General features: G+C 43.2%; 1 protein-coding gene across 9 annotated transcripts; it reads left to right on the forward strand.

Moving 5' to 3' along the window:
- Window positions 1–7673: 7673 nt before the first annotated feature.
- LOC141073442 (uncharacterized) lies at window positions 7674–23262 on the forward strand. Of its 9 annotated transcripts, none has more exons than XM_073560662.1 (10): window positions 7674–7811; window positions 10873–11013; window positions 11752–11823; window positions 14005–14046; window positions 18828–18869; window positions 18961–19007; window positions 21070–21295; window positions 21455–21634; window positions 21740–22538; window positions 22918–23262. In XM_073560662.1, exons 3-9 carry the CDS (start codon window positions 11760–11762, stop codon window positions 21775–21777), a joined length of 639 nt encoding a protein of 212 aa, XP_073416763.1. In that variant the 5' UTR covers window positions 7674–7811; window positions 10873–11013; window positions 11752–11759; the 3' UTR covers window positions 21778–22538; window positions 22918–23262. The 9 variants fall into 9 exon arrangements, with proteins under 9 accessions (XP_073416763.1, XP_073416761.1, XP_073416762.1 ...); XM_073560660.1 differs by having other exon boundaries at window positions 11755–11823; XM_073560661.1 differs by lacking the exon at window positions 10873–11013 and having other exon boundaries at window positions 21740–21756; window positions 22362–22538.
- The last annotated feature ends 821 nt before the right edge of the window (window positions 23263–24083 follow it).

The raw sequence follows: 24083 nt of genomic DNA on the forward strand, positions 1-24083 counted from the left end.
GAGAAATCTGATCACAAGCAATCCTCCCTCTCAATACTGAAACGTAACACCGGATTATTTTGCATTTCCAGCTTGCTGATTCTGGAAAGGATTCATAGACTGAAGGGTCTTCACCATACCACATCGGAAAAAGCTCAGGTCCCTGGCACAATGGTATCAACATCATGGGTTTTTATCTTAGTCATCGACTTCATCGCTTTGGTTTCAGGAAATGTTTTGAATCTCGGCATTGTCATTGTCCACATCAAAAACTGGACACAGCATCTGCTGGCTGGTGGGTGTGACAAAGTGGTCCTCACCATGGCCTCAGTCAATGCTCTCCTCCAGGTCTTACTTATTTATGGAGGATTATTATTTTCACAGACTCTTCTTCTTCTCGATATCCCCCTTTCACCATTTATGTTCATATTCTTTTCTCTCATTGATATCTGTTTCTGGAACACCTCCTGGCTCTCCATCTGTTACTGCTTAAAACTGGTCAACTATTCCCAACGAATTTTCCTGTGGATGAAGTCAAGATTGTCCTCTGCTGTGAATGTGCTTCTCCTAGGATCAACCTTGGGATCATTTCTCCTTAGTCTGCCCCTTCTATGGACAACTACGCAGATAAATCTAAATGTTATTGGAAACGCAACTGTCACTGACTTTAAATTTGATTTCCATTTGTCCTTCTTACTTGTGAAGATCATATTTGGGACTTGTTTGCCCTTTCTTTTGACATTCTTATGCATTCTGCTCAGTGTAAAATCTCTCCTTACACACATCTGGAAGATTCAGAAGAACTCGTCTAATATCAGATATTCTCATCTTCAGGGACATATCCGCGCCATCAGGACAATGATTCTGTTGTTATTCCTGGATGTGATGTTCTGCATTGCAGTCATGGGGGTGAGGTTACTTTTTCTGGACATTGGAAATTTCCCGGGAACTATTACCTGGATAATTATTCTCCTGCATCCTTCTCTTCAATCTGTGATTCTAATCAGTGGCAATCCAAAGTTACAGAAACAGTTCATTTGTCAAAGACAAAGACAAAAACCTTCAGGACCTTCAAGTGCATAAGATATTAATCCTGCCTATTTAGGATATTAATGGGTGGATCACAAAGAATAAAACCCTGCGACTTACTGAAAGAAAGACATTCACTTTTTTATTAAGAGTTAAATTTATCCACTATGGATCCTGCCTGGGGGTCTGTTGGGAGCATGACATTGATGACTTCCACGTCCTGTAGGCCGGAGATGGAGACTCCTTCAAGAATTTAGTCTTACACCTTAATCAAAATAACATTGGACTTCAATTTACTTATGAAATAGAAGTTGACAGAATTACTTTCCTGGCTGTAAATATCCAGAGAGACCGGACTGGTTCATTGCAACCACTAAATACTGAAAACCAATTACTATAAGCAGTTTGTTGTGATGGGATGTCTAGTATCTGAAGAATCCTAAGAAGGGCTTTCCGAGGGTCAGTTTCCACATATTAGGAGAAACATTTCCTCACTTATTAAACGTGTTGTACATTACTCGGACAGCCCCTTCTGAATCCCTATGTTTTCCCCCAGTAAAATAATAACATTTATATTCACCTCCTGTGCCGGCACTGACTCTTGTAGGGATTTTTTATAACATTTTTAGGTCACGCTATCACTGCGGCAAATCAGCGCTGGCTTCCCCTCCATCCTGGCCCCCATGTGTATCCATCCTGGCTCCTTGTCCTGGTTTCAAGCACAGAGAGAGAGGACAAAATAAAGAAAAAGATTCTTCTTATCTTCCTGCGCTTCCAGTGCCATGCGGCGTCCTCCTCCTCTGCAGGTTTCAGTGCACACATAGTAAAATGTCCACCAACATAGCAGAAGCTGGCGGTGAAGTTGTGCACACTTCGCATGCGGCGCATGACACTGACGTCATACGCCGGTGATGGTGGCCAAACACTCTTCAGTACTGATTGGGATATGCGCCGCGGCGGTTCAGGTAATGACCGCTGCATGCGCGCACCCCTGAACATACTCTGCTGCGTCTCTTAAAACCGCAGACTTTTTTCTCTTTCTTTTTCTTCTCTTCTCCTTCCCACAGCCAAGGGCCCACCGGGATTTCCCCGATACCCCACAAGGCTAGTCCGACCCTGGCTGCAAGGAAGCAGGTATGGGAAAGGTACTAGCCGCTCTGCAGCTGATAACAAACCACAGAAAAGGGGTGATCTTCATGGGAATTATGGGTGTCCCCCTCTACCACGCACTTTATTACACTCCTGGATGAGTTATCACTTCACGTCTGTTAATCATCTCTGCAAAGCATCATAATGTTCATGGGGAAGAATCCAGAGAAAAACAAGGTTACAAGTGACCATATCTGAATGTATATAACTATACATCCCTTCAGTTATCTGCACACACCACCCAGGGGCGCAACTATCATGAGGCAATTTGAGCCTGTTACCTCAGGCGGCAGGCAGCTGCTGTGCACAGGGGGCGGCATTATGCACTCTGCTGCCCACAGCACCTACAATTTAGCCTCTGCACGCTGGTGTTGCTGGTAGCGTGCAGAGTAGTGTAATGACAAAAAAATTTTTTTTATGAAACCATGTGCAATGGAGGAACTTTTATGGGTTATTTATGAATAAGTATTGCTTTTTTTTGTTTTTTAAAAAAAGTTCCCCCTTTCATTCAAATGAAATAGGCAAAAATGGTATTTTTCCGCAAAAAAAGGACATGCAATTTTGCATTATTATCTTTTATGTTGACAATAGGAGGCAGATTCCTCGTCCAGATAGACCTGTTTGCTTTTACACTGTTGCTGGAATTTCTAGAAGACATTTTCTGAATGCACTTCTTGATCATAAAACTTGAAGCTTTGCACTGAAAATGAAAAGATAATACTAAGTTCCAAAATATTTTAAAATATTCCAGAATGTTCTAGATGTGAATAAAATACCACTTTTTGTTACAACTTAGAAAGATATTTTCTTTAAAGATTAAAATTAAAAGACGAAAAATCTTTTGAAAAAGAGGGGGAACTTTTTTGAATATTTTACAAATTTGATTATACTAATGTCATTTGAATGCAATTATTCCTCCAATGTAAGGGGTTTCATTTTCATTTTGCAAAATTTTTAAAATTGTCATCACCCTAGTGCAGAGGTTTGTAATTGATGAGGTCACAGGAGAGGAGGAGTCAGGCCCCCCTAATCATGTGACCCCTGACTCCTCCCCTCCTGTGACATCATCACATGTCCTGTGCGCACAGCCCTCAGTGTATGCAGGATTCTGCTGTGCTGGTTGTCATGGTGCTGGGTGAGGGAAGTTTATGTCTGGGGTCAGGGGGGTTTACAGGGTGGATGTAGCAGAGCCGCGCGTGTGCAAGGTGTACGAAGCAGAGCCATGTGTGTACAAGGTGTACGGAGCGAAGCCGCGCGTGTGCGAGGTGTACGGAGCGGAGTCGCGCTTGTACGGAGCAGAGCTGCACGTGTGCAAGGTGTACGGAGGGAAGCCGCGCGTGTACGAGGTGTACGAAGCAGAGCCTTGTGTGTACAAGGTGTACGGAGCGAAGCCGCACGTGTGCGAGGTGTACGGAGCGGAGTCGCGATTGTACGTAGCAGAGCTGCACGTGTGCAAGGTGTACGGAGCGAAGCCGCGCGTGTACGAGGTGTATGGAGCAGAGCCGCGCATGTGCAAGGTGTAAAGAGCGGAGCCACATGTGTACGAGGTGTACAGAGTGGAGCCGCGTGTGTACAGGTGTACGGAGCGGAGCTGTGTGTGTATGGGGCGTACAAAACGGAGCCCTGTGTGTACTAAGTGTACGGAGCTGAGCCGTGTGTGTATCAAGTGGAGCAGAGCCGTGTGTGTACGGAGTGGAGCCGCGTGTGTATGGAGTGGAACCGCGTGTGTACGAGGTGTATGGAGCAAAGCCGCATGTGTACAAGGTTTACGGAGTGGAGCCATGTGTGTACAAGGTGTACAGAGCGTGGCCACATGTGTACAAGGTGTATGGAGCAGAGCTGTATGTGTACGTGGTTTACGGAGTGGAGCCATGTGTGTACTGAGTGGTGCCGTGTGTGCGAGGTGTACAGAGCAGAGCCGTGTGTGTATGATGCATAAAAAGCAGAACCGTGTGTATATGAGGTGTGCTGAGCCGTACATGTACAAGGTGTATGTTGGGGAGCAGTCATACCTCCCAGCAGGACAGTCCCGATTTTGAAAGAGAGTCTGCCCCACTGCCCCAGCCGGGAGCTTACTTTCCCGTGGACACAGGAGTACATGGCGGACCCGAGGAGGACTTTAAAATTCGCACGTGATGTTCCACCGGAAATGACGTGCTAGAAGCTGACAGGAAATGAGGTAATTTCGGGAGGAGATTGTGACAGAACCATGGAGGCGCTATAAGGAATGCTTCAGATCAATCTCCGTGTCCTCCTCCGACAGCGCAGACAGCGGGATCGCCTTGGACTCAGGGATGCCGGCCATGTGAGCGGATCATGATATGTCCTGCGTCGGGAGGCTCAGGTGGGCACTTCAATGGGTGCCGGGCCGCTATAGTATTTTTATAGAATCTTTCTTTCTCTCTCTGTTTCTTTCTCTCTCTCTGGTCTTTCTTTCCCTCTCTAATCTTTCTTTTTTGCTTTCTCTCTCTCACTGCTCTTTCTTTCTTTCCTCTCTCTCTCCTTTCTTTCTCTGTTCTTTCTTTCTTCCTTCCCTCTTCCTTTCTCTCTCTCTGTTCTTTCTTTCGCTCTGTTCTTTCTTTCTTTCCACTCTTTCTTTCTCTCTCTAATCTTTCTTTCTTTTTATATTTGTTTTTTCTTTCTCTCTCTGTTCTTTCTTTCTCTCTCTCTGTTCTCTTTCCTTCTCCTCTTTCTTTCTCTGTTCTTTCTTTCTCTCTCTGTTCTTTCTTTCTTTCCTCTCTTTCTCTCTGTTCTTTTTCTCTTGTTCTTTCTCTCTCTCTGTTCTTTCTTTTTCTTTCCCATCTTTCTTCCTCTCTCTGTTCTTTATTTCTTTCACCTCTTTCTTTCTTTCTATCTGTTTTTTCTTTTCCCTCTTTCTTTCTTTCTTTCTTTCTCTCTCTCTGTTTTTTATTTCTTTACCTCTTTCTTTCTCTCTCCCTCTCTGTTCTTTCTTTCTCCTCTTTCTTTTTTCTCTCTCTCTGTTCTTTTTTTCTGACCACTCTTTCTTTCTCTCTCTGTTCTTTTTCTTTCTTTCTCTCCCCTCTTTCTTTCTTTCTCTCTCTCTGTTCTTTCTTTCCCCTCTTTCTTTCTCTTTCTCTCTGTTCTTTCTTTCACTCTGTTCTTTCTTTCTCTTTCTTTCCCCTCTTTCTTTCGCTCTCAAATCTTTCTTTCTCTCTCTGTTCTTTCTTTCTCTCTCTTTGCTCTTCCTTTCTTTGTATCTGTTCTTTCTTTCTTTCTCTCTCTGTTCTCTTTCATTCCCCTCTTTCTTTCCTTCTATTCTTTCTTTCTCTCTCTTTGTTCTTTCTCTCTCTCTGTTCTTTCTTTCTCTTTCTTTCTCTCTCTGTTCTTTCTTTCCCCTCTTTCTTTCTTTCTTTCTTTCTCCGTTCTTTCTTCCCCTTCTTTCTTTCTCTCTCCCTCTCTGTTCTTTCTTTCCCCTCTTTTTTCTCTCTCTCTGTTCTTTTTTTCTGTCCCCTCTTTCTTTCTCTCTCTGTTCTTTCTTTCTCTCTCTCTCTGTTTCTTTCTTTCGTTCTTTCCTCTTTCTTTCTTTCTCTCTCTCTGTTTCTTTCTTTCCTTTCTTTCTTTCTCTTTCTTTCTCTCTCTCTGTTCTTTATTTCTTTCCCCTTTCTTTCTTTCTTTCTCTGTTCTTTCTTTCCCCTCTTTCTTTCTTTCTTTCTTTTTCTTTCTTTCTCTCTCTGTTCTTTCTCTCTCTGTTCTTTCTTTCCCCTCTTTCTTTTGCTCTCTCTGTTCTTTCTTTCCCCTCTTTCTTTTTTTCTCTCTCTGTTCTTTTTGTTGTCCCCTCTTTCTCTCTCTGTTCTTTCTTTCTCTCTCTGCTTCTTTCTTTCTTTTTTCTTTCTTCTTTCTCTCTCTGTTCTTTCTTTCTTTCCCCTCTTTCTTTCTCTCTCTTCTTTCTTTCTCCTCTTTCTTTCTCTCTCTGTTCTTTCTTTCTCTCTCTGATTTCTTTTTTCTCTCTCTCTGTTCTTTCTTTCTTTTCCTCAGTACCAGTCAGTGTGCCCACAATACCAGTAGAATAAGAGGGGTAGGAAACTAGGTGTCACTGGTCACATTGAGCCTCTCATACTTTTTACTGGTGTATAATCATATGCCCTGAGCACTGCCATAAAGTGGGCTAGCACCAGACAACAGGGTACAAAACAAATCACTATTACTATCAGTCCAAGTGGACAATTATATACTAACTATATTAACTTTACGTTAATGATGTCCCTGTGCCAAGCAGTGCGGAGGATCAGAATACACTGAGGAGACCAGAACAGCGGGGTATGGGGAGAAGAATTATATGGGGCCCATTATGCTGTATGAAGTAATATATGGTGCCCATTATGCTGTATGAAGTAATATATGGGGCCCATTATGCTGTATGAAGTAATATATGGGGCCCATTATGCTGTATTCAGTAATATATGGGGCCCATTATACTGTATGAAGTAATATATGGGGCCCATAATACTGTATGGAGCATTAGGTGGGGATAGGGGATGACTTTCTGTTTGTTGTGGATCTGACCGCTGGGATCCCCATGATCCTGGGAAACGTAGCTTTGAAGAGCATCATGTAAATCAAGCTGTGGTCAATCATACGCACTGTGGTGCCATTCACATGTGGCTCTTCAAATAATTCCTCCATAGGCCCCTTTACATTTAGCGATGCACCAGCGATCCCGACAATGATATGACCCGGTCAGGATCGCTGGTACATCGCTAAATGGTCGCTAGTGAGCTGCCACACAGGCAGATCTCACCAGCGATGCAGCAACGCAGCAGCGGTCATTACTTACCTTTCACACGCAGCGATGCTGACGTCCTCCCGCCTGCATCCACACGTCGCTCGTCGGCGCCAGCAGGAAGCGCCCGACGAGAAATGGACCCGACCGATCTCGCGCAATCAGCGATGGACAGCGGGTGGAGCCGGTCGGAGGTAAGTATCACACATAGCGATATCGCTGCTGCCACAAAATCGGTGACACTTTAGCGATATTGCTAGTGATATCGCTATGTGTAAAACCCCCTTAAGAGAGTGATGAGGGGACGAAAAAGTATACCAAAAATTCACTGATCGGGGTGAGGAGTGTTATAGTTTGTGGGCTGGTGGGGTTTGTGTGGCAGGGCTGCTTTTTTGTCCCAGTCCGGCCCTGTGCCAGGCCTACCATTGCCATTATTGACCCTTGTTCTGGATACTTCTGTGTTGTTCTCGTATGTGCGTGTGATGCCGCTGACATCCTTGTGTTTGGACACCTTTTTTTTCTATTTATCTAAGTCAAAATGTTCACTACTATACTCAGTTTTACAATATAGATATAAAAATTTACTTTGTGTGCCGGGGGGGGCGTCATTTTGCTGTTCGCCTCAGGCAGCAGAGAGGCTAGGTTCACCCCTGACACCAGGCTATAAGGGGACATTACCCAAGTATCTATACACACTGCAGGTATATAGAGGATGACAGGGCCGCAGCCTCCTCCCGGCCTCAGCCTCCTCCCCGACCTCAGCCTCCTCCCGGCCTCAGCCTCCTCCCTGCCGCACACTGTGACTGTGACTTGTGCAACTTTATAATTACAAGCAAAACTGAAAGTAAAGACAGAAGAGGAAAAACAAACGGCAAAAAGCAGATGATGATGGAAAGAAGAGAGATAAAAAGAGGTAAGAAATCCCAAAACTATAGAGAAAACTATCCTATAACTATATAGAGAGGGATTCTATAACTATATAGTAATCATAAATAGCTATATATAGAGGGATCCTATAACTGTATAGAGAGGGATCCTATAACTACACAGAGAGTGATCTTACAACTGTGGCGCCCTAAGAGGTTAAGTCGCCACAGAGATACTGCACCTCCTGAGGTGTAGTATCCCACTATCCAGGTAAGATGGGGACACCTGACCAGACTCCAACACCTGCACCAAACACAGAAATTTCAGAACAGCAGGGCACCCTATATGACCCCTGCTTGGTTCATGAAGGGTGCTGGGAGGTGGGTGGAGTTTAAGTTGCACTAGAGAGCTGGAGAACTGATAGGAAGTAAGGATCAGTTCCCCAGAGGGGGAAGTAGTGAGAGGACGTATATGCAGCAGCACCCCACCATCTGTCCCAGAGGATCTGCACTGCAGCGCTGGTCCCCTTTGTGACCAGATACCACAGGTGGTGTCATGAACTTATCTACACATAAACTTTATTCAGCATCAATCCTCTTATTTTACATGGATACTCAGGGCCACGGACCGGGTCACTGCCACCGCGACACATCCCTTTAAGACACCGGCCCGGTACCAAGTAAACCTACTGCTCTGGGGGTGTTCCATAAATATATAGAGAGGGATCCTATGACAATACAGAGAGGGATCCTATAACGATATAGAGAGGGATCCTATAACTATACAGAGAGTGATCTTACAACTACTGTATATAGAGAGGGATCCTATAACTATATAGAGAGGGATCCTATAACTATACAGAGAGTGATCTTACAACTACTGTATATAGAGAGGGATCCTATAACTATACAGAGAGTGATCTTATAACTATATAGAGAGGGATCCTATAACTATATAGAGAGGGATCCTATAACTATACAGAGAGTGATCTTATAACTATATAGAGAGGGATCCTATAACTATATAGAGAGGGATCCTATAACTATAGAGAGAGTGATCTTATAACTATATAGAGAGGGATCCTATAACTATATAGAGAGGGATCCTATAACTATACAGAGAGTGATCTTATAACTATATAGAGAGGGATCCTATAACTATATAGAGAGGGATCTTATAACTATACAGAGAGTGATCTTATAACTATATAGAGAGGGATCCTATAACTATATAGAGAGGGATCCTATAACTATAGAGAGAGTGATCTTATAACTATATAGAGAGGGATCCTATAACTATATAGAGAGGGATCCTATAACTATACAGAGAGTGATCTTACAACTACTGTATATAGAGAGGGATCCTATAACTATACAGAGAGTGATCTTATAACTATATAGAGAGGGATCCTATAACTATATAGAGAGGGATCCTATAACTATACAGAGAGTGATCTTATAACTATATAGAGAGTGATCTTATAACTATATAGAGAGGGATCCTATAACTATATAGAGAGGGATCTTATAACTATACAGAGAGTGATCTTATAACTATATAGAGAGGGATCCTATAACTATATAGAGAGGGATCCTATAACTATATAGAGAGAGATACTATAACTATATAGAGAGAGATCCTATAACTATATAGAGAGATACTATAACTATATAGAGAGGGATCCTATAACTATATAGAGAGAGATACTATAACTATATAGAGAGAGATACTATAACTATATAGAGAGGGATCCTATAACTATATAGAGAGAGATACTATAACTATATAGAGAGGGATCCTATAACTATATAGAGAGAGATACTATAACTATATAGAGAGGGATCCTATAACTATATTGAGAGAGATCCTATAACTATATAGAGAGAGATACTATAACTATATAGAGAGAGATCCTATAACTATATAGAGAGATACTATAACTATATAGAGAGGGATCCTATAACTAGAGGGATCCTATAACTATATAGAGGTATCTTATAACTATAGAGAGGGATCCTATAACTATATAGAGAGAGATACTATAACTATATAGAGAGGAATCCTATAACTATATAGAGGGATCTTATAGCTATAGAGAGGGATCCTAGAACAATATAGAGGGATCTTATGTATATAGAGAGGGATCCTATAACTAAATAGAGAGAGATCTTGTATCTATAGAGAGGGATCCTATAACTATAGAGAGGGATCCTGTAACTATAGAGAGGGATCCTATAACTATAGAGCAGGATCCTATAACTATAGAGAGGGATCCTATAACTATATAGAGAGGAATCCTATAACTTTATAGCGAGAGATCCTGTATCTATAGAGAGGGATCCTATAACTATATAGACAGGGATCCTATAACTTTATAGAGCGGGATCCTATAACTATATGGAGGGATCCTATAACTACAGTTAGGTCCATATATATTTGGACAGAGACAACATTTTTCTAATTTTGGTTCTAGACATTACCACAATGAATTTTAAACAAAACAATTCAGATGCAGTTGAAGTTCAGACTTTCAGCTTTCATTTGAGGGTCTCCACATTTACATTGGATGAAGGGTTTAGGAGTTTCAGCTCCTTAACATGGGCCACCCTGTTTCTAAAGGGTCCAAAAGTAATTGGACAGATTAAATAATTGTAAATAAAATGTTTGTTTCTAGTACTTGGTTGAAAACCCTTTGTTGGCAATGACTGCCTGAAGTCTTGGACTCATGGACATCACCAGACGCTGTGTTTCCTCCTTTTTGATGCTCTGCCAGGCCTTCACAGTTAGTACGGAACGAAAGGAGAGGAGGACTAAGGATTAGGATTAGAGCAGAGCCCTTTCCAAGTTCACAGCGCAAGGCCGGGGTCCGGTCCCCGAGGTTGTATGGATACTAATGGTCCTGCAGCAGACACCGGAGGAATAGAAGTTGTCACCACTTTATTCCCACACAAGACTTGGGGGCACAACAGAAACGATAGTGAGCCGGGACTTAGTAGCAAGGAGTCCCTGAAGCAGGCTACAGCTATCTGCTGTACAAGTAGAGTTCATAGGAACATCTGACGGGAGGAACTCCAGTGTAACTCAGTACTGAGAGTACTTCTCTCTAGGCTCTAAGAGGGAGACGTTCAGAAAAGGCACATATGTTGGCGGAGTGTTGGAACGGAGTACTTCATCTTGCCTGGAAGTTGACTGAGCCCCTGACCGGGAGGACACAGAATGGATGCAGGCACCTGTATGCACAACAGACTGTGAGTAAAGCTTTGGAACTACATGCCCTGGTGTCCTCCACTTATTCCTGCGCCAACCAACTCAGCACTGCTACATCTCTGGGCTTAACATCACACTGTGCCCCTCTCCTCACTACCTCTCCATCTACACTGCCCTGGGACTACAGCCCTACCTGTGGAGGGCCACAACATCATTGCTGCACCACACCATCTGTCCCAGAGGACCTGTCTGCAGCGTCGGCTTAACATCTTCATTGCCGAGCACCACAGGTGGCGTCACGAATCCTTCACTTATAAAATCTAATCATTATCCCTTCACTCAACCCCTTTTACAATGGACGCCCAGGGCCACGGACTGGGTCACAGCTACCGTGACATCTCCCATTGTAATCCACTGGGTCCGGCTCCGAGTACCCCACGGCCCTGGCACCCTTGCAACAGCAGGGGGCGATCCAGTCCCGTTTCCCAGTTGTCTAGACATCAAAATTTGGTTCTTACTAAAATCACTCAAATCCTTACATTTGCCTAATTTTCCTCAACTCCAATAAAGTCCTAATCTCATCTCCACCACCCAACGGGCACCATTGTCACCGGATAATCAGTGACATTCACATCACCATGGCTGACGGCTTATACACACATTACTTTGTGAGGGTTGTATTGTGGAACCCTGAACCCCCAACATGTGTGAGGCCTGGATTACACTCAGGTTTGGCCGGTGATATCAGGCTTTCTGATTTTCTTCTTTTTTTTTTCTAGAAGTTGTGATGGTGAAAATAGATGAAGATGATGATTTTGTAGATTTGACTCCGGAATTTTCTCAACCACCAGGTAGGAGATTTTTCACTCGGGATCCTGAGAGCGATGGTAACAAACCACACAGAGCTGTGGGAGGAAACTTCCATTAAGCGGGAAGGGAAACCTACCTCTTTTCAGACGAGACATATGGGGGGATGCGCCTGGGACCACTCAGACTTTGCTGTTACAGACAGTCGTTTCCTGATAGGTCATCTGCTCATTGTTTGGGGTCTGTGCCCCGTGACCCCCACTGATTGACTAAACAAAGGAGTTGTGACAATCATAGGCGCCATAAAGATGTGAAATCTTCAGGGTAGAGCTGTGGCCCCTGGGTTTAACTATTTACAGTTGTGGTCAAAAGTGTTGACACCCTTTCTCCTAGAAAATTATTCCAATTACACTTTATACACATGTTTATTTCCTTTGTGTGCTTTGAAACAACACAAAAAAATGAGAAAAATGGTAAATTGAACATAATTTTGCACAAAACTCCAAAAAAAAAGACTGAACAAAATTGGTTGCACCCCATTTCGAATAAATAACTGCAATCAATCGCTCCCTATAACCATCCTCCAGCTTCTTTCACTTCTCAACTGGAATTTTGGGCGACTTTTCTTACAAACTGATACAGAGGATCAATGGGATTTAGATCTGGACTCATTTCTGCCACTTCAGAATCCTCCAGCGCTTTGTTTGCATCCATTTCTAGGGGCTTCTTGAAGTATGTTTGGGATCATTGTCCTGCTGGAAGACCCATGACCAAGGATGCAAACCTAGCTTTCTGACACTTGACACTACATTGTGACTTGAGATCCTTTGATAATCTTCAGATTATGATGCCTTGCATACAGTCATGGTACCAGTGCCAGAGGCAGCAAAACAACCCAGAAGATCTGTGACCCTCCACCATATCTGACTGTAGGTGCTGTGTTTTTTTCTCATTTTATTTTTGGTAAACAGTATAATGATGTGTTTTAGGCTAAATGCACACGTTGCGGAATTCCCGCGGTATCTTCCTCGGGAATTCCGGAATTCTATTCCGCGGGAAAACCTCATTTTAAATTCCTGCAGAAAAACTAGCAATTTGCAAGCGTAATTAGCTTGCAGAATGCTAGCGTTTTCCAAGCGATCTGTAGTGTTTGACGAGTGTGACCAACATTTTACTATTGAGGCTGCCTATGTGGCATCAGTAGTAAAAAGATCTAATGTTAAAAATAAAAACGTAAAAAATCGTGTTTTTCTCACCTTCCGACGTCCCGCGCAGCCTTCCCGATCCTCGCGATGGTCCCGTTCCCAGTGATGCTTTGCGACAATGACCTTTGATGACGTCGTGGTCTCGCGAGACCGCTAGGGTATCGCGAGACTGCGACGTTATGAAAGGTCATTTTCGCAATGCATTACTGGGAACGGGACCTGCCAGGAGGATCGGGAATGCTGAGGATGCTGTGCGGGACATTGGAAGGTGAAAATCTGACGATTTTTTTATTTTAATTCTATTTTTTACAGGGATATGGTACCCAGAGCCTGGAGGACAGTCAGTCTCCTCTCCTCCAGACCGTGGGTACCATCCGAAATGTTCTGCTTGCTTTTCAGTTTTTTTGCTGTAGAGTCTCTTGGAACAGGGGAAAAAGTTTACTTATATAGTTCACAACTGTCCTTTAACCAGCATTCAGAGGTCAAGAGAAAGATGTGATGAGGTTAACTCACATTGTTTGGTTATGTAATCTATTTGCATAGTTTTCCTGCCTATGTTGGGCAAGTCAGCAAACTAGCTGGCCTGGACAATGTGTAATCAACATACCAGCAAACATCATTGTTCAATGACCTTTAATCATTGTCTTGCAAAGATAGCAGACAGTAAGTTGTAGAAGCTGATTTAAGATGCAAAACCTTAGCCACTCATCCATTTAGGAATATCAATTTAACTTACAAGTAGAGTCAATACTTCAGACAGCAGTTTATGATTCTGGGCCTACTGAATTAACGTCTGGCATAATTAAGAAGTGCTGTGTCGTCTTAGGAGATTGGTCCTGCTCCTGTCAGGATTTTCAGAGCTCAAAGGATTTAGAGAATGGTTCCATATGTGTCTCTAACATAAACTGTCAGTCTAGAGGCCTCCTACCCTCCTATCAGACACTAAGAAAATATAGAGTAGAACAATCACTCTTATATACTTGTATAAGATTTATCAAATAATATATTTCTATATTATAGAAAGAACTGTAGAAAATGTTCTAGAAGATCCTCCGCTGTCGGGTAAAATATCTTACTATAGATAAATAAAATAATTATTATAGTGATTTTGCAACTATATAAGCAGAATTAGTTCAGATATCACTTTGCTGACTTAAAGGGTTGTCCAGGACGAGAGATGAGCGGACACAATATGAGTCAACAGTGTGATGCAGCAGCAAAAAAGGCAAATGCAATTCTAGGATGTATTAACAGAAGCATACAGTCTAGATCACGTGAAGTCATTATTTCCCTCTACTCCTCTTTGGTCAGACCTCATCTGGAATATTGTGTCCAGTTTTGGGCGCCACATTCTAAAAAAGACATCAACAAACTGGAGCAAGTTCAGAAAAGAGCGACCAGAATGGTGACCGGTCTGCAAACCCTGTCTTATGAGGAAAGGTTGCAGGACTTGGGAATGTTTAGCTTACAGAAGAGAAGACTGAGAGGAGACTAAATAGCTGTCTACAAATATCTAAAGGGCTGTCACATTGTAGAAGGATCAACTTTATTCTCATTTGCACAAGGAAAGACTAGAAGCAATGGGATGAAACTGAATGGGAGGAGACACAGATTAGATATTAGAAAAAACTTTTTGACAGTTAGAGTGATCAATGAGTGGAACAAGCTACCACGAGAGGTGTGGTGAGTTCTCCTTCAACGGAAGTCTTCAAACAGAGGCTGGACAGACATCTGAATGGGATGATTTAGCGAATCCTGCATTGAGCAGGGGGTTGGATTAGATGACCCAGGAGGTCCCTTCCAACTCTACGATTCTATTCTATGACACCTGGATGTTTGGGTCCAGTGGGTTCAGCCGAACAGTTATAAAAAGTAGCAGAACAGTACCCAGACCCGAACCTGGACCCCATTCACTTGAATGGGGGGCCCGAACATCCAGTGTTTGCCATGCTGTCATGTGATTGGCGGTGAAATCATCCTCAGTGGTTAGAGAGCCGCGGTTCCCATGATGTCAAAAGACAGCGGGAGCGCTCAGCTGTGATCGGATGTATACAGTTTACCTTCAGTCACTGGTGTCAGCTGATAGGACTACTGATCCCATCATTAGACACCTGCTTCCACTAATAACAGTGAGAGTACTATAACTAGCCAGGTAAAACTCACAGCTGGGGGCTGCCTCTCTCAGCTGTCAGCTTCAGCAGCTTTGGTTATCAAGAATAGAGGAGTCCCCACCCTTTTTTTAAAATTATTTAAAAAAATAATTATAAAAAACGGTGTGGGGTGCCTCCCATTTTTGACAACCAGCCTTGCTAAAGCATATACATCGCCCACCCTGCCGAAAAATAGCAGCCTGCAGCACGCCCAGAAAAGGCGCATTTATTAAATGTGCCAATTCTGGCACTTTGCCCGGCTCTTCCCACTTGCCCTTTAGTGGTGGCAAGTGAGGTTCATATTTGTGGGGTTGATGTCACCTTTGTATTGTCAGGTGACAACAAGCCCACAGATTCCTAATGGAGAGTCGTCTATAAGACACCTATTCATTACTAATCCTATAGTTACATGGTAAATAAAGTTACAGCCAGAATAAAGTCCTGTATTAGAAATAAGACTAAACACAGTTTTACTTTTTTATTTAAAATTAACAAACAGTTATACTCACCTAACACCTAATTCCACTTAGGATTTAGACAGCTCAGCACTCAAAAATAAGGAGATGCTGGTGTACAAGTCAGGTACTGAATTTATACACAGTGTCACTCCCCGAACGGTGGCACGCACTACCTATGGACCCGAGTCACTTGCTAAGTAAAGAAGCGCTATTTGTTCTCTCACAGTCCTTGTTGCCCCGCAGTGTCCAGATAGTAACACTGTACATGCCTCACAGTGTTCAGTGTTTTTCCGTCACCATGGGTTACATCCTCCTAGACGCATTGCTGTACATATTCTAAGACCTAACACATCCAGTTTCCGTCAAAAGGAATGATGTTCTGATGAAAGTCCTGTGATGGACCAAAAACGTTCATTTTTTATTTGTCTGAATGCACAACAATAAAAAGGAACTGTTATTTTTTCACGCATTGAGTGCCAAGTTGTTTTGAATTCAGTCTAATTCCACTGAATCCCTCGTCTCCTGCAATAAAGCGAAAATGAAAAAACAACAATATCCCTCACCTATCCGTCATTCTGTCCCATGCTGTAATCCATGTCTGGGGGATAAACAGTTTTCAACCTAGACGGTGCCAAGATGCAACCGTCCAGGCTGAGATCCAATGGTGACTGAACTGCTGTGAGCGCAGCCTCAGTGACCGGCGGTGATGTCATCAAGGTTATTTCCGGTCACTGAGGCTGCGTTTCCTGCCGGGCTGAACTGCTATGGCACATCATAGTTGTCTTTCTCACAGCTTATGACACACACTCACATACTATGCCTCTCTCTCCCCCACGTTCACATACTGTGCTACTCTCTCCCCCACGCTCACATACTGTGCTGTCTCTCCCCCACGCTCACATACTTTGCTGCTCTGTCCTCCGTGCTCACATACTGTGCTACTCTCCCCCGTGCTCACATACTGATCTGCTCTCTCCTTCGTGCTCACATGCTGTGCTGCTCTCTCCCCCGTGCTCACATACTGATCTGCTCTCTCCTCCACGCTCACATGCTGTGCTGCTCTCTCCCCTGCACTCACATACTGTGCTGCTCTCTCTCCCGTGCTCACATACTGATCTGCTCTCGCCTCTGTGCTCACATGCTATGCTGCTCTCTCCCCTGTGCTCACTTAATGCACTCTTCTCTCCACTGCGCTCTCTTCTTTCCCCAGCAGGATATATATTTTCTCTTCCTCCTTCATTGGAGTTGAACTCTGGGAAGAGGTCAGATAGTCTTCTGAAGTGAGTGTCCCCCAGCGCTGAGTATTTGGTGCAGTGTAACAGTAAGTGGGTTTCATCCTCCAGGTCACAGTGTAGGTACAGTCTGTCTTCCCTGGGCTTGTAACTTTGTCTGTGCCGGCCGGCCTCGATGGCCAGATTGTGGACACTGAGTCTATACCAGCTCAGGATTTGGCGGTCTTTGGGTTCCGGGAGTTTCTCCAGATATGAAGCCAGTCTGTAGTCTCTCTGTAGACTGTGGTACATGGTCGGTTTTTGTGAGCTACTGATATTGTTCTTCCAGTCACTGACGTACTCCTCCCGCCCCTTGTCTATCATCTTCCTGATTCTGGCTTTTGTCAGGTTGTTTTGGTTGATTGTTCGGTCAGGTTGGGTTTGGGTGAGCTGTGCCGGGGGTCCTGGTTTGTGGGGACCACCTATATATAGCATGGCTTTATGGTGATGGGAGCTTGGACTGCTACTTTGTAGGTGAGCCTGGAAGGACAGCAACCTCTTCAGGACTGCTAGATGCAGTGGGAATCTGCCCAGCTCAGCCCAGCAGACACTGTTGGAGGTGCTCCGATGGACTTGGAGAAGGTGCTTGCAGAATTCCAGGTAGAATATTTCTGTTGGGCTGGAATCCCACTTTGACCAGTCTGGGTATGTGTAAGGGCCCCAGACTTCACTGCTGTACAGGAGGATTGGGGTGATTATGGCATCGAAGATTTTTAGCCAGACGCTCACTGGCGGCTTCAGGTGGTAGATTTTCCTATGGATGATATAGAAGATTTTGCAGGCCTTGTCCTTCAGGGTCTCTCTGGCTTGTTTGAAGCTCCCTGACTGGTGAGTTTTCAGGCCAAGGTAGGTGTATTTGTCATGTAAGTGTAAAGTTATTTAGCACAAATGGAGGGTGCTAGTTTCATCTTGGCTTTCTATCTGGAACACCATGATATTGGTTTTCTTTGGGTTGATCAGTAGTGCCCATGTGGAGTTGGATTTCTAGAAGATTTCAAGGTTGTCTCTGTTGATGATGGCAACAGTAGGTCATCTGCATACAGCAAGAATTTCGCCTGGGCATCATGGAGTGTGAGCCTGGTGCCGCAGAGGATTCCAGAGAAGTGGCCAGCTCATTGATGTAAATATTGAAGAGCATTGGACTAAGCCTGCAGCCCTGTCTTAGGCTAGTTTCACATTTGTGGATTGAGGAGCTGCGGAGGGTTGCGGATGTCCTCCGTGAAGCTCCGCCCACTGCTGCACCTCCTCCGGTCAGCTCCACCTATGTCCGCATTCCGCTGCATGCGGCCTGCATACTCTATCTTTAACATTCGGTATGCAGGCCGTGCGGATGTATGCGGATGCCACCACATGTGTCGTTTTGACGATGCGGCAACCGCATGAAATTCCAACATGTTGCGGCCGACGCGGGTCGCCTCATCGTCAAAACGACGCATGCGGCAACATCCGCATACATCCGCACGGCCTGCGTACCCAATGCTAAAGATATGGTATGCAGGCCGCATGCAGCGGAATGTGGACATAGGCGGAGCTAACCGGAGGAGGTGCAGCAGTGGGCGGAGCTTCACGGAGGACATCCGCAACCCTCTGCAGCTCCTTAATCCGCAAATGTAAAACTAGCCTAACTCCACGGCTCTGCTGGAAATCAGCCGTTCTTCTACCGTTCACACTCACACTGCAGCTGTTCTCGGTGCAGGAACTTTTGATGACATCTATCTGGAAGCTAGAAAAATCATCAGCAAAACGACTCAAACTCATAGATAGTAAATTAGTTTATTATGTTATGTAGAAGTGAGGAACCATAGAAGGAGCCCACTAATCATACTCCTGTCCCCACCCCACCTATAGAGCCCCCAGATGTAACCAGCTGTGTCCCCGACATGTTACCACTGTATTTTTATTACGGGGGAATTACAGGATGAGAGGGACCATGATCAGTAACTCTATTTTACAATTTTTTCTAGGATATAATGAAGACTTTGAGCTTGACGACCCCCCAATGTCAGGTGAGTTCTTACTGTATATAGATCTGTCCTCATCCATTAACCCTTTGTGCTGTGTTGATCATGTTTTTCCCTTTTCTGCTCTATTTTTCAGATAATTGGAAATATGTAAATTGGCAGAAATGTGCTTCGTCTTTGTGGGTAATGTCTATTATGTATTATTATTATTTAGGTTGATGGGTGCTGTGTGGTGTTTAGGGACGTTACTGCTTGAGATCCATCATTGTAAATTCCTTTTTAAAGCATCGCACACTTGCAAGATCTCATATGGTGACGTTGTGCGCGTCTCGCCACGTCCTTTACATATACTCACTCTTATTGCGCACGGACGATGATTTTCCGCAGTGTCTGGTATTTTTTTTTACACTGGATGCAATGTTGCTCCTGTCACCTCTATAGCAAAATTTCACATGAGCCTTCCAGTGGACCAACTATATTTTCAGCATTCTTTGGTGAATTATTTTTCTTTTTAGTATTAGAGGAAAGATATTTAACCCGAAGGATCAGGAGTGTTGATAGAGGGGGTGCAGAGATGGTCCGATGGTCTCTCAGCCAGGTGCTTGTGTCTTAGAGGCCAAAGCTCTTTGCATCACATACGATGACCAAATATTTTAATGGCCATGATAGATGGGAGTCTGTAACAGAGGTTTCATTGGGGCTCAGGAGCTCCAAGTTCCATGTCTTGTATCAAAGTAAACCCAGTACTCATTGTCATAGAAAATATTAAGATCCCTGAAGCCACTAGTGAAGGTCCCCCTTCCCCCCCTTCCCACCTCCTCTCTCTTTTTTCCAGTAGAACAAGAGCTTACAATCTAAGCTGCCTTGAAATAGAATTGTTCAATTGACATTGGGGAAATTACATGTGGTTGGGAAGTGATAAATCTAATTAAAATTCCTTTTGAAACCCATATTCCCTACAGAGAACAGGTAGTTAGACACAAAAGGTCTTTTCAGAGGGTCAGATAACAAAAGGGACATGTGTTTACACATAGATAGAGAAGTGGAAGAGTTCTTGTGTCCCAAAGGAAGTACATCCTGAGTTGGAACTAAGCTTTTGTTCCCTTCAAAGACAATGCCATACATTTACAGCAGACGCAAGAACACCAGTGAAAACTTATGAATATCAAGGTTTGTATTGATCTGATGTTGATGGGACGTAGATTTTCAATTTCAGGGCTAATCAGGGAAGAATGCACATATTTTCTGATAACTGTGATGCCTGCCTATAAGCCCCAAATCAATAGAGCCAGATCACTAACATCAACCATGTCAGGTTTGGTCTCTGGATAAAAGTAAAATCCCCATAAAAAATATGGTGGCAATCTCAAACTTCTGCGATTGTCTAGAGTGAAGATATTGTTAATGTTGGGAATTTCATAAAATCCTGAAGGGCTGAGAACATCCCACAACCTGGCCGACGTGAAGTCTTCATGGGGGTTGTAACTCAAGAACTGATAAAAGGTCAAGGTGAGTCATGATCTGTGATCAAGTAGAGAGATACATATCAGGGTATGCATGATTCCCGTCATTGGACATTTTTCAATCGAAGTGCTCTTCTTTGCTAAGCCGAATCATCTCTGTGATCAGCCGAATAAGTTTCTTTGTTAATCCTGTTTATTTTATGCAACTGTATATGCTGTATTATTTTGTCTCCTTTGTAAAATCTTTTGAAGATTTTTATTAACACTGCCTATCGTTCTGGATTAAATATAAAATGTAATAGTTCTGTTACTTTTGTTCTGTAAACCACACCCTGAAGACAAACGCTGCCAGAACTAGTCGCCCTGGCTGCAATCTTTGAAAATTGGTGGCGGTGGTGGGACTCTGTGATCTCTCCGATGTTGTCTCTTGACAATTGGTGGTAGCGGTGGAATCTGCATGACCCCCTCCAATGTCGTGACACTCATGATGAATTACCAGTGAAGTTTATGTCCTGATATGTTAATGGGAACATCCCATTCTGAGTAATGCTTCCAGTACTGGCGGTGTGTGAAGGAGGCTGGCTGACAGCTAAACCAGCCCCTTTGTCTGACTGGTCATCATTAGAGACAGGGGAGGGATCTGTCTTAGATGTTCTCTTCACACAGAGATTTATTGATATTTTGACTCTGGAAACATTTTCTTGTTTGCATCCATATCCACTATTGATGAATGAAATATCCTCGCTTTCCGTTCTGATTCTATTACTTCTTACGAATCGCAGGTTGTGACTAAATCTCCGTACTCATGTGACTGGATTAAGGACGTGCTGAAATCAGAAATCTTCAATGAGTATAAAAGTGATGAAAAGATGGAAACCTTTAAATTTGATGGAGATAGGAAATTCAGGAAAAGCGTCTCCTCCTGCTCTTGTGTCATGTTCTGTTTTGAAAGTGACCGATGGGATTCTGAGTCATCACAAGAAGTGGAGGATCTGTCTTCTTATTATGGTAAATTTGCTTTCTGTCTAGTTTTGTATATCACAAGCGTAGATGAAGCACTTGATGCAGACTAGACATCCAGGCTATTGTGAGTAGTCCGTATACTGTTTAGACTTGCGGCTTAGATTGAGTCTTTCTGAATATTACCTTTTGCTCTTTGACTTCAAGGCCTGAAAAATGTTATAATTTTGCTGAGTGAAAAGACTCCACACAATTGTCCTCCCGGGCAGATGAACGGTCAACACAACTTTCCGGTTCTAAATTTCTCAAAACAACAAATCGCCTGGTATAAAGACTATCTCAAGTTTTACAGCATGAAGATCGAGAAAATGAAGACAATTTTAATAGGTACCGTGAGTCTAAGTCTAAAATCCTTCCACGGAATAAGATTAGAGGTTGAGGTGTCACGCAACGCACATTGTGAATTTCAGCTTTTCTGCACCTTTGTTCCAGATTCAGCTTCCGGGACGGTAAGAGACGACTCTTCGTAATGCTGCTACATGGACACACATGAGAAAACTGATGGGGATTAGATGAGATGTCTACAAGAGGAGAAGAGAGAATGTCTACAGCTCCTTAGACAATATTCTAAGTTCCCTGCCTTGGCTTTCATAGTTGTTATGTTGGTGTCCGATTTATGTGATTTGTACGATTCACAAATTCTATAAATTTACTTGGTTCAGCAAATTCCTAAAACTTTGATGAATCGATTAGCAGCAAAACGATTTGCTTCTCTCTAAACATGAGTAATGTATTTAGTTAGCAACAAGTCTGAGGAACCCCGCCACATTTTTTTTTGGCTTCATTTGTAACTTGGGTCTCCACTGATTTACTTGGTATTTTTGGTTTTGGTTATTTAGTGTTTGACGTATTGGTCTTAGATTTGGATTTGGTTCCTCGGTGTTTGGGTCTTCAGGGTGAAGATCACATCTGCAGTAGAAATCTTCTCAGATGAAAATGTACAAATACGAATCAATTGTTACCATACATTGGGATATTTTATGCTCTGATTGGTTTTATAGATTACATATTAAGGTGATGAATGACTCCTCGTGGATTTTTTACATTTTTTTAGATAAAAATGTGATTGTGGTGGTCGATGACCTAAATAATGGTAGTGATGAGGAGAAATCACGGATCTTAAGCAGCCAGCCCTCTATTAAAGAGAAAGCTCTAGACTTGTTCCTGTTCACCACGGAGGAGAAGAAACTTGTAGAGCCCCTGGTGAAGATGAGAAACTCCATAAATGGAGGTAAGAGGATTAGTAATGATGAGGGTCATCCATTAAATGGGTTTTCCCATGAACATGATACTTTCCTACAGAATAAAACTTGGCTTATTTTTGTAATGGGGACAATTAAAACAAATGTGTTTGCAGCATTCTTCAGATATATCTGGTGATACTGCCCTCGCTCTGAGGTTTAGGAAGAAGGTTTAGGTAAAGAAAATCCTTCATACCTCTGTGATGATAAAGTATGAGCCCAGCGAGGACTCAGAAACCTGAAGTTTCTTTTATCTGCCGCCCCTAAGTTCAGTTCCAGCGTGTACATATTGGTGTATCGAGACGGAACATCACTGCACCTAATCATTCATCTAATTACTTTTCTTGATTTTTTTGTCTGAAACTTAAGGAACAATAAAATAAATGAAGTTTATGTGAAAATGGAGTGAAGTTCTGGAGAACATTGGGCTACAGACAAGGAGTCCGGTGTTGTGGTCCCTGGTCCCGCTGATTCACGCTCTGTATACTGGGTGGACATCGTTGGCTTTTGGCTTCTTCTATGAAGTTTTTATTGTTATGTTTTTGACATTTTACGTCTCATTATTGTATAAGAATTTCCTCTCGCCTCCTGCACCTTAGACTGAGCTCGTCATGAGAGCAGATATCCGCTGCTGCACCGTGTACGACGTTGTCGCTCTGTTGAGATTGATGTAATCAATAAATAAAAGTCTTCAGAGAAATCTCCAGAATTAAACATGTGCATTGTTAAAAAGGATGCGTCGGTGTGCCGAGATGTAATGTTCAATAAAATCCTTCCACCTGTTCATCATTACAAAAGGAACAAAAAGTCCAATGTGTAGGAGATACTAGTATGTATACGGTCCATGAATCCAATGTGTAGGCGATACTAGTATGTATACGGTCCATGAATCCAATGTGTAGGCGATACTACAGGGTGGGCTATTTATATGGATACAACTGGGTGGGCCATTTATATGGATTCACCTGGGTGGGCCGACTTCTAAGTGGCCGCCATGGTCACCACCCATCTTGAAAAGTTTTCCCTCTCGCATATACTAATGTGCCACAAACAGGAAGTTGATATCACCAACCATTCCCATTTTATTTAGGTGTATCCATATAAATTGCCCACCCCGGTCTAACCTTGAAAATGGCCCACCCTGTAGTATGTACATAGGCCACTAATCCAATGTGTAGGTGATACTATTATGTACATGATCCATGAACCCAATGTGTAGGCGATACTAGTATGTACATGGTCCAGGAATCCAATGTGTCACATGAACAGACCTCTGGGGCAAAAGTAATTGTGTTCCTGCCAAGATGCCAAAATGGGAAACCTCTGGTTCGGCTAATAGCATTTTACTTATCACCTGGACCGGGCGTCTCTATTACTGTATGACCTGGGTGTGGCGTCTACCTTATAACATGTCTCAGGTAGAACTTCTTCATTGTTTTTTCTGGGGCAGGCATCATTCTTTTTCTGTGATTTTGACATGCCTTGACCTAGCTGGGTCTTCTGCTTTGTCCTACTACATGGGCTTGCTTCTGCGC

The sequence above is a fragment of the Dendrobates tinctorius genome, unplaced genomic scaffold (genome assembly GCF_039654945.1).
Source record: "Dendrobates tinctorius isolate UK_male_01 unplaced genomic scaffold, ASM3965494v1 ptg000301l, whole genome shotgun sequence".
NCBI classification, from domain to species: Eukaryota; Metazoa; Chordata; class Amphibia; order Anura; family Dendrobatidae; genus Dendrobates; species Dendrobates tinctorius.

What these genes read in the sequence shown, in the direction of transcription:
- LOC141073442 (XM_073560658.1), top strand. Translation starts at nt 7,781, where the DNA reads ATGATGATGGAAAGAAGAGAGATAAAAAGAG. An exon ending in AGAAGATCCTCCGCTGTCGG is followed by an intron (nt 14,047 to 18,827) that starts GTAAAATATCTT and finishes AATTTTTTCTAG; the next exon opens with GATATAATGAAGACTTTGAG. An exon ending in GGATCTGTCTTCTTATTATG is followed by an intron (nt 21,296 to 21,454) that starts GTAAATTTGCTT and finishes TTTGACTTCAAG; the next exon opens with GCCTGAAAAATGTTATAATT.